Source organism: Pseudorasbora parva, chromosome 23 (assembly GCF_024679245.1).
Source record: "Pseudorasbora parva isolate DD20220531a chromosome 23, ASM2467924v1, whole genome shotgun sequence".
In the NCBI taxonomy this organism is placed as follows: domain Eukaryota; kingdom Metazoa; phylum Chordata; class Actinopteri; order Cypriniformes; family Gobionidae; genus Pseudorasbora; species Pseudorasbora parva.
In genome coordinates this window covers 34,480,209-34,491,557 of record NC_090194.1, presented here as the reverse complement: position 1 = coordinate 34,491,557, position 11,349 = coordinate 34,480,209, and the positions used below count along the sequence as shown (strand labels likewise).

Sequence of the window (11,349 nt, the reverse complement as noted above, 5' to 3'; positions counted from 1 at the left end):
ACAACCATAAGATTAAACAACAACAGAAAGGATAGAAGTAATATAAAAACAAGAAATTACATTAATGAAAAATTTAAATGATGATTAAATGATCATTGATATAAATGAAACAATAATAGGTTACTATTGAGAATACATTCTGCAAACCCCATTTCCAGCAAAGTTGGGAAATTATGATTTAACAAGAATCTGTGATATGTTAATTATCTTGAACTTTTATTTAGCTGACAAAAGTACACAGACAAGCCCAACTTGGGATTGGAGTTTTGTGGAAATGGGGTTTGTAAATCTTGTAAATCTGAGAGTAAGTAAAGTATCAACAGATTCTCATTTTTGTGGGAAATATTTCTATTTAGCAATAACAAAAAGAGTATCTTAAGACCTATCAAATTATTTTGTTTTTGTATGATAGAGTCCTGTTGGGTTTAATTAATCAAGTCATTAATCTGGCCTATAAAGAGAGTTTAAATTAGCTGGTGTGACGCGTGTTATTTAGAACTGAATGTGAGTAAAACCAAAGCATTACTCAATGATTTCAGAAAGAAGAGCTCCCCATCCCCAGTAAATACTACAGGTCAGAAGAGAGATCTGAACTGGTTGGGGTTTGGGTGTGAACAGAATCACTACAGATGATGAGATCCATAAGATGATCTGGAAGGTTCTGGGACAGGTTTTAGCCCAGACTCAATTCAAGCCACTGTTGAAAAGAGAACAAGAGTTACATGAGAAAAGTTCATCCACTAGTGATTTAATGGACTAAGCATTGTGTAATTAAGTGTAATTAAAGGAGGGGGAAAATCAGTTGGTTCACTCAGAGCAGAATCAATATTTTAACATTTCTGTTCATGCATTCCTTTTGTAATATTTACGCTCTGAAAACGGTTTGATCCATTATAAAAAAAGACTGGTTAATAACATTATTTTTTTAACCTATACTTTAATAATAGTATACAATTGGGCTAAAGACACACCTTAAGAAAACTTTGCTTTTCATTACTCCCACATTGTGTGATTGCATAAAAAATATATAGTATGTTTTTATTGAACATTATGGATCTACAGATTTTGCATGAAAATAAATCATAAAAGTGGTTTATTTTTTGTAAAAGTCCTATACATTTATGAGGTGGCGAGGGGGGCCTTTTACCCCTCAGACACACAGGGAGCTCAAATTGCTCCAGAAGTTAATGCTGGTTCTGATAGAAAGCTGTCAGAATACACAGAGCATCTCAGTTTGTTGCGTATGGGGCGGCATAGCTGCAGACCAGTCACAGTGCCCATGCTGACCCCTGACCCAGCCGAAAGCACCAACAGTGGCACGTGAGCATCAGAACTGGACCACAGAGCAATGGAAGAAGGTGGCCTGGTCTGAGGAATCACGTTCTTTTACATCACGTGGATGGCCGGGTGCGAGTTCCCATATTGGGAACGTTATTACATGACCAACAGAGGCCCATGTGGGAATGTTCTGTTAAAGTCCCAAAGGTCCTCTCTGTAACATTGCTCAGTGACCATAGAATAACTTATACTGTATGGGATGTCCCACTAAAGTCATATCAGAAACCTTAAACTGCATAAAACCAAAAGAGGACATAATTCATACAGGTTTGAAACAACTTGAGGGTGAGTAAAGGATGACAGAATTTTCATTTTAAAGTAAGACAAACGGTTTCCTCACTTTTTTTCACATGTAAAGTCAACTTATTACATTTTACAGTGCATGTTTCTTTATTATTTGATTAATAAATCAAAATTTGTTAATCAAATAATACATTTCAGCAGGGAGCGCACCCCCCATATCCCTCTGAGACGAGAGATTTATGTATTTTATTTCTGGAAAAAATCCTCTGATGATGCAAATATCGTAATTTTGTGTCATTTTTTTGGCCAGAGGCTAAAGACTACAGCCAGCAGAGGGAGCTATTTCCACATGTTTTCAACCTGTCCATGGGGCATGGAGATCGCACTCACAGGTCAGCTTGCAGCTGCAGACATTCATGTAAACGGAGCGGTGTCACGCTTACCTCAGCTAATGAATGTAATCTGACTCCTGCTGCATTTGTACCGTGACTCTTGTTCGGCTCACTCACACTAATTGAAAAGACACGTTCAGTTTTTAATTGTAGTTTTAACTGTTCTCTTACTGAACTGATTTTATGAAAATGAATGCGATGGGAAAGTGATCAGTAATCCAGTAGCGATGGCTTTGGGAGTGGCCTCACAGGAGGGCAGCGAAGCATTCTGGGAGTTGTTGTCTTTCATCCCCATGAGACAAAAATACATTTTCTGTCTTTTCTCAGAGGGCACCAAATTCAAAAATATTTTCACATTTCTATTACATTAATGACCCAGTTTAAATACAAAGCTTAATGCTAAATCACTGAAATAACCCTTTAATAAAACAATTAATACAATTGCGGTGTCTTTCTACTTCAAAACACTTTCTTTGGTTACCATACAATAGTGTTATCCACAGAGCAAAATAATACAATTGCATATTTTACTCAACATACTATACATAACTATGTTTTTAGTGGTGTATAAAGACCATAAATAATGAACCGTTATGTTTTTAAAGGGGACCTATTATGCCCTTTTTTACAAGATGTTATATAAATCTCCCAGAATGTGTCTGTGAGAATGTTTCAGCTCAAAGTACCCAACAGATCATTTATTATACCATGTGTAAATGACCATTTTTGAGTGGAATGAAAAACATGCTCTTGTCATGCATGTATCTTTAAATGCAAATGAGCTGCTGCTCCCCACCCCGTTTTTCAGAAGACAAAATTTGTTTGATTATCATCTCTATCAATGTTATGGCTCACGTGACATTGCAGTTCTTCATCATCATGAAAGTTTATTATCTGCATGCGTTTTAAAAACCATATCAGTCTAAACTTCTGATATATGGTTTTCTGAGCGCACATGAAGCACGTGCACAGAAAGCTGACTCTCAGACATTGCGTCCAGTGAGTATTAAACTAAATCTAGGTTCCATTCAATGGTTCCTACGCAGTGCTCACTGCTCCTGCTCACGGTATATCAGTTGGAGTGGACTTCGCTGACAATAATCACTCATTTGGAAAGCCCTGCAACGTCATCCAATAAAGGCAACTGGGGTCACTCCTAATATAACAAATAAATATTGTAATTTACTTAATAGGCCTATACAAACACAGCGCACAGTATATATCTAATACAATACAAATATTGTATTAGTCTATTAGTTGTATTTATAGTACATAGACTACTTGTTATATTTAATTGACTTAACAGATTTGAAGCTGCAAGTAACTGTCACTCAATATGAAAACCAATTGATTTGGTTAACTGTATAAATGTGTTCTTAATCACTGGTCTTAATAACTGTAATCCTGCGCTTTTCTTTCCCATGCACAGCTCCATTGTAAACCTTCTTTCAGTAATGTAAAAAAAAAGACATGACTTTAATTTAATAATAATTTCAGTTACTTCTGATGCAATTGCATTAAATACTGTATCGACTATCCATTCTTAACCTTCTCCCTTTAAATACTTTCAAGCTCAAGTTCAAGAATAATTGTATATTGTTTATTTGGAATAATTAAAAGAGCAGTTTCATATGTATTCTTGTATTGTCCAACTAGTCGAGGCTGATATGGGATTTAAAACTAGGCCTAGTTAGAAAAAAATATGAGTATTTTCAGACAATCCTTTTAGGAGATAGCTGTAATCTAATTGCACTGTTGAAGATAGTAGATTAGTAGCTAGCAATTATTACTATTTAGAGCAACTTACCAACAGATGTCTGCAGATGTGCATCATGAGTAAACGTGTTATTTCATGTGCGCATGCGCGAACTGAGACCGTCTGCATGTCTGCAGCCAGACCCTAATGCAATAATGACCTTGCCAAATGTGCGCTCGGGCTTTCCGTAGTCGCAGCCCTCATCAGCTGTCACTAGACGAACATTTCATTTTAAGATGTATATATTTGTTTGTTGATTTAATATATAAATGAATAATGTCGTCGAAAGGGACGTCGCGAGGTTTTTACTTTAATACTGTGCTGTCTCTCGCGCGCTCTCTGGCTGCTCATCGACCTGCTCCGATTGACAAGGTGAGAGTTTTACTTCCTATTAGCATCTGGAGCTAACGGCTAACACAACCAAAACAAACCATAGTTTAATCCAATATCTGACGCTCACTCTTATTTTTTTAACCTTTATTAACATTTATATCCAAATGTTGGAAATAAGCCATTCAAATCGGCTGATATTCTCTTTATATAGTCACTCCTTTACTAGTTTTACGTTCTTTCTCTTTAGATATTTACATTATTAATTATTACCTGTGTCTAATCATCGATTGTGTTTGAACTAATTTAAATGTAATAATCAATGTATCTTTGAAACTATTAATCTAACTAAAATAATAATTAGTGCTGTCAAAGCGATTAATTGCATCCAAAATAAAAGTTTGTGTTTACATAATATGAGTGTGCATTCTTAATTATTATTTTGTAAATATATGACACATTTATAATTCATGCAAATATTTCTTAAAAATAAACATGTATGAGAGTGTATTTATATATATACATAGTACCGGTAATTATACACAGTACACACACATAATATGTAAGCACAAATTTATTTGGGATGTGATTAATCGCAATTAACGGATTTAACAGCACTAATAATAATAGTACAAATAATCAATAGTCTAGTGTTCAATCACACAATACATTTGTTTTTTAGGAGTGAAAAAACTTTATTGATTTATATCCTCCACAACACAACATTTTATTGATTTACAGTATGAATTTATTTTAGAGATGAGCTGGTTGATGTTTCAACTTAGTTGCGAATTTTAGAGTCTTTTTTTTTGCTCAGAGACTGAGATGTACAATAAGTATATAATAATAACCCTGACACATGTTACTGCCTGACAGGACGTGAAAAACCAGATAGGCGTTTCAAGGGTGGATCTCTATAGAAAAGTTATTTGTGACTTTTCGTTATCTGAGCCAGAGTAAATCTGTGTAAAGGTGCTCTCATTGAAAACTGTGCGTGGGATATTATTATCCTAAAACAAATTTTTGCATGTTATATTCTTTATGCATGCTAGCCACTTTTTGACCTCGGGATAGTAGTGGTAAAACAATGATCTTTTTAAAAGAGAAGTATTTTATAAACTTCCTTACACTTTGGTGAACTGCATCATCTAGTTTTCATGATTTGTGTGCACTTATTGTATTGCATGGTATTATTCATATACTGTTATAGTTCGTATTAATATTTTTAATTTGCTTTTACTTTTATATTTTCAGTTGTGTATTTAAAAAAAAAAAAATTCATCTCATATTTAGATTTGTATTATTACAGCTTGATTTCAATAAAAAAAATTGTCATTGTAAAATACTAGAAATAACACCCTGGTAGTGTCACGTTTGACTTTGTATTATGTATGACACATGGAAGAGATATAATTCAATATTTATACAAATTAAGTTTTTAAATTATATTTGTACAATATAGGTCCAGAAGCTCCAATGCATGTGTCCCGTGGACATCCGTGGTGTTTTCCAGCTGGATGAGCGGAGGAGAGATGCTGTGATCGCTCTTGGCATCTTCCTGGTGGAGTCTGAGCTGCAGGTACTGGTTTTAACTCAGTCACACCCATCAGCTTTCTTGATTCACATTAGTGAGAGTGTGACACATTTAACACTCCTATTGTATTTAAAAATAAAAAAAAATCAGCATAAACCTTTCATATTCCTGGGTCAGTTTTGACCCAGTGGAACATTAGCATAACTAAAATCATATTGCGTCTTATCAGTAACTTCTCATCAATGAGTGAATGTGCAACATTTTTAAATATTACTGTTATCATTATATTTACTTGCTTTTTATTCATTTTTATTATAGAATTACAGCAAATCCACTAATTGTCAGTTATATCTTTTGCGTGTTGCATTTTTCGTTTACAGTTTATTTTTATGTTTGTGCTTATTCTAAGGGTGCTTTCACACCTGCCTCATTTAGTTCGGTTGAATCATACTAGAGTTCGTTTCCCTCTTTGGTGTGGTTCGTTTGGTCAGGTCTGGAAGCAGCAATCGCACTCGGGTGCGCACCAAAAGCACTCCAAACAAGCGTAACGAGACCTCCTTGAAGAGTTGGTCTCGGTACGTTTTTTAAACGAACTCTGGAGCGGTTCGTTTGTGGTGAGAACGTGATCCGACCTCGAACAGAACCAACTGCAAAAGTACTGATCATATTTGGACTTCACCAGCTGCCGTAGTTAGCTGCGCTGACATTGTGTGCATGATATTATTACCTGATAGATCGTTGGAAATATTTTCGGGAAGATGAGCATGTCAAGAATAATTAATGCTTGAAGTGACGAGCGATGTGCGCTCGCCGTCTGCAGTGCATTAGAACATTTTTTTCATGTCGCATCAGCGCTTCATTATAGAAATATATTGTTTGCATACTGTGTTAAATACACACAGTGTAGTAGAATATGGCCACGGACAAAACTAGCCCACGGAGTCGTCTCTACATAGTGTTATTATCTCTCCTTACCCACCAGTGCATCCATGGTGATGCTCCCTCCTATCTCAAGGAACTCCTCACCACACAAACAGCCACTCGTAACCTCCGCTCTGTTTCGCTGTATCGCCTCAAAACTCCCACAGCCAATCTCCGTACTATGGGGGATCGGGCATTCTGCTCTTCAGCCCCCAGTCTGTGGAATGCTCTCCCTGACCACCTGCGTACTCCACAGACTATAGATACTTTTAAGCGTGGTCTTAAAACCCACCTTTTTAGCGGAGCTTTTAATTGACTTTTAATTGACTTGCTACTTGTTTAATTTATTTTATTTTATTTTTCGGTTTTATTTATTTATTGTTGTTGATTGTTTTGTTTTTGTTTTTAAATTCTGTAGCACTTTGAGATTTTGTTTAATATAAAGTGCATTATAAATAAAATTTATTATTATTATTATTATTATTATAGTTTGCTTCTGTTGAAATTTTCCCACACGTAAATTCTGACCAATCGAAAAGCAGTTTAGGAAATACGCCATGGCCAATGAGTGATGTGAATGTTGTCACGTGCCTGCGTTTTGGTTCGTTTCAACTGGTTCGGACCAAAGCAGTCAGTGTGGTCTGAAAAAGAACCAAAAAAGCTGAAAAATGCAACAATGTATAATTGTTTGCCCTTGGTTCAGACCAAATGCACAGTCTTAAAAGTGCGTATGAGATATGGGAAAAAGGATAAATGTATTTTACTGTAGTACACTACCAGTCAAAAGTTTGAACACACTTTCACATCAAAGAGAATGAGAAAGTGTCCAAACTTTTGACTGGTAGTGTAATTTTAGACATATCTTACTAATAAATGTCAAACAAACACACACAGCATCATTTCATATGTAAAGCCACAGTTCACTTCCTGGACCAAAACTTACCTGATCAGAAAATGTGTAACTATTTAGTTTGAATGGTTATATCTCTTAAAAGTACATTTTTCAAAATCCGAAAGAAAAACAAACGTATTTTGATAGTTGATGGGATCGTATGTAAATCAAAGCAAATTAATTCACTGTGCTCTTGAGGAGTGTTGGTCTGTGTGCTGAATCGTATGTTTATTCACTCCTTCAGCACAAGGACGCTATTGTCCCGTACTTGTTGGTTTTGCTGAAGGGATTGCCCAGGGTGCAATGGATCGAGGAGAGCTCAGAGAGAAAAGGACGAGGTATAAATATGTCTTTTCTAATCACATTTCTGTATTTAATTCTCAAATGTTCCCGACCTTACGTGTCTCACATCCTTGTGTTTTCAGAGACGCTCCCCATTGCGGAGAATTTCTCCTTCAGTTTGGTGACGGTGCTCTCAGATGTGGCCCAGATGGACGAGTCCATGCGAATCCAGGTGTGTTCATGATGATTTTGCCTGCTGTTCTTTACCTTGCTTATCTGAATAAACAGACTTTTACATTTTCAACCAGGATTGTTGTCATAAATATGAAGTTCTGTCAGTGTTTTATGTTTTTAATTTGTAGCTTCTTGCTCTTCTATTGTATTTAAAAGACAGGCTTAATTCCTTACCACATAACAAACGATTGTATTCAGAGAAGATGTTATTATTTGACTCAACAAATGCAAGTATAGGTTTTATTACATCACTGACACCCGTGAACATGACAGCAAGACATTATCTTCATTTTCATTTACGTCAAATGAATTATGCTCTGCATCTGCCCTAATTGAGGTCTGAAAAGAAAAGCGCAGCAATAATATATTTAGTTTCTTCTCAAATGTCTTTCAGATTTTGGAGGCTGTGATGAACCTCATGCAGGTGCTACAAGAAACGTGTCAGAACATCGAAGGCCAGGATAAAGGTCAGTGTTTTCTTCCCATCCTGAATGCCATACCTTAATTTTAGGTATTCATTAGAAATTCATAACTTTCATAATGTGAGACAGATCGATCAACTAGAAAAAATGTAGGGTGGGATTTTATTTTATCCATGTGGATTCTTTGGATCACAAAACATGGGCTGCCCCATGCTTTTGAAAGAAGTTTCTTATGCACTCCAAGGCTGCGTTTGAGTGAAAATACAGTAAATGAACCATTATTGTGAAATATTATTACAATTTTAAAGTTTTAATATATTTTAAACTAATTTATGAATTTATCAAAGCTGAAATTTCAGCATCATTCCTCCCGTCTTCATTGTCACATGGTCCTTCAGAAATCATAATAAGATGATTGTTATCAATGTTGAAAACCGTTGTGCTGCTTCATATTTTAGGGGAAACTGTGATCCGTTGCCTTTCAGGATAAAAAAACAGCATAAAAAAAACAAAAAACATCATACATATCTTTATTTTTGGCCAATTGAATGCATTCTTTGCTGAATAAAAGTATACAAAGTAACACTTTTTTCATGATTGTGAACATAATTATTGTCTTTAGAATAATCACAAGACGACCAGATACATTTATTTAAAATTAAAAAATATATATTTAAAATTGTCATTAATTAATAGGGTCAATTTGCATTTCATGTTTACTTTAAATGTCTTAAAGGTGATTTTCAGTGTGAAATAATAAAACTCTCTTACGATTTTCCTACCCAGAATACCTGTGTAAATACACTGTGCCCTGTCTGCTCGGCGTGGTGCGAGCGTTCGGCCGCTACAGCAACACAGAGGAGCCACTGCTGTCTAAACTCTTCCCACGGGTCAGCCCTCAGCCCTTGGGCCCAGGAGAGGGGGCGGAGGTGACCCGACGGCGATCATTTAACGATTTCCGCTCCATCCTTCCCAGCTCGTTCCTCGCTGTCTGCCAGACTGACTCTTTACGCCGTAAAACCAGCAGCGTTTCCAGCATCTCACAGCAGGTACTGAATTAATCTTCTCCCTTCACCTGCATCTTTAAAACGAGACTGCAGCAATCAGGACACAAGCTATTTAATGCCAACCAGTGTGATCAAATACTCTAGAGTAGTGTCTGTGTGTGTGTGTGTGTGTGTGTGTGTGTGTGTGTGTGTGTGTGTGTGTGTGTATGTATATGTATATGTATATATATATATATATATATATATATATATATATATATATATATATATATATATACTAAATTATACTAAATACTACAAAAAATTACTAGATTATCTCCTAGTTTCACAGACAAGATTTAAGATAGTCCCAGATTAAAATGCATGTTTGAGCTGTTTCAACTGAAAGAAACTTGCCCTGACATATCTAAAAATATACCAGAGATGTCCCAAGATGCACACTAATAATGTTTTTTTTTCTAAGGCAAGTTTATAAAAGTCCTTATGTGTCCTAATTGAACTATGGCCTAATCCTGGTTTATGCTAAACCCTGTCTGTGAAACCAGGCCTTCATGATTTAGTCAATAGGTGTAGCATTTGTCGAAATTGTGATATTTTTATTTTATTTTTATAGGCCAGTCCAGAGCGTGCCGGACTTCCTCCGAGTTCCCCTTCTGACCCTTCTGCTCCTTATTTTGAAGGTAACTTTAAACAGAACATCGTTTTAAAAGGTTTGCTTACTTAGTATTTATTATTAACACAATAGACATGTTTGTACAAGGTTTTGATGCCCAAAACTGCTGTCTTTGTTTGATGTGTCCTAACGTGGTCTTGTTTTTATGCTCCAGCTGGCTCGTACCTGCCCGATGGCAGCGCCGTGGACCCAGACTACTATTTCTCCACCATAAGCTCTAGTTTCTCTGTCTCACCACTCTTCACGGGCAGCAACAGTAAAGAGTTTGATGTACCACTGGATTTACTGACGAAGCTTCTGCAAATGGTCGGTGTTCTGTAGTGCCTTCAGTCCGTGTTCTGTTGTACTTGTATGCCACCGGTGCATTTATGTTTACTCTTTTGATGTTTCTTTATCTTCTTGCATAGGTTGAGCAGTTTGTGTCAGAATCTTTTATGAAGTCACTGGATCAGGCTATGGTTACAGTTCTAGAGGTATCTGCTTTGATTCGGACATCACTGCCTTATGTGTGTTCTGTTCAATAGACAATGTGCTGATTTCTGGACATTTGCTCTTTGTTACAGGCCAATGCGGCAGCTAATCTGTTCTACAAGACGTTCAGTGATCCGCTGTATGTGGCCATCTTTAAAATGCTGAGGGACACTTTATACTACATGAAAGGTAAATGTAAATCGAGTAACGTTAATTTATTTATATAGCAGCTTCACAGTACTATAAAAAGAAAATACTATCATTATTTAGCTGAAATGATTTATAATGGATACATTTATTTCACTTTTTTATTTTATCAACATTAGTTGTATTAAAAATATACGTTCTTTTATTGCAGTTGTAATTTTTTAGTTCATTATATACATACATGTGAGATGATGGGAAAAAAAGGAAATTCAGCTAATGGAGCTGACATTTTATTTAATGTACTTGGAGATACATTAAATAAAATAAAATTACAATTTATTACAATTAAATAAAAATAAAAATAAAATTGGTCTAATAATATTAGTAGCAGTAATATTAATTATTGCTAATATTAATATTTATAAAAGATAATAATTTGTATTGCTATATTATTGTTATTTTTATTATGATAACAAAATACATAAAATACAATTTATTTCCAATACAGTCAAATCATTTGATCATATTATTGATCTATTATATTCATCATTATAAATCACAAATAAATACAATTACAATGTATAAAAATTTTTTTTTAAATTGAATATTTTTTGTATTATTATTATTATTATTATTATTAATAATCTATTATATCTATTATTATAAATCTCAAACTAATAAAATAAAATAATTATTTAAATGAATAA

The 11,349-nt window shown here is 35.0% G+C and overlaps 1 protein-coding gene across 2 annotated transcripts in view; it reads left to right on the top strand.

The window, feature by feature from the left end:
• The first annotated feature begins 3,797 nt into the window (after positions 1–3,797).
• pi4kaa (phosphatidylinositol 4-kinase, catalytic, alpha a) overlaps positions 3,798–11,349 on the top strand; it is a 44,966-nt gene continuing 37,414 nt past the window's right edge. For both annotated transcript variants that reach the window (XM_067433713.1, XM_067433712.1), the window contains exons 1-10: positions 3,798–4,101; positions 5,522–5,638; positions 7,651–7,744; positions 7,832–7,920; positions 8,317–8,389; positions 9,131–9,393; positions 9,965–10,031; positions 10,179–10,330; positions 10,432–10,497; positions 10,588–10,684. In XM_067433713.1, coding sequence (XP_067289814.1) covers positions 4,006–4,101; positions 5,522–5,638; positions 7,651–7,744; positions 7,832–7,920; positions 8,317–8,389; positions 9,131–9,393; positions 9,965–10,031; positions 10,179–10,330; positions 10,432–10,497; positions 10,588–10,684 — 1,114 coding nt within the window. In that variant the 5' untranslated portion in view covers positions 3,798–4,005. The remainder of the gene's footprint in view (positions 4,102–5,521; positions 5,639–7,650; positions 7,745–7,831; positions 7,921–8,316; positions 8,390–9,130; positions 9,394–9,964; positions 10,032–10,178; positions 10,331–10,431; positions 10,498–10,587; positions 10,685–11,349) is intronic.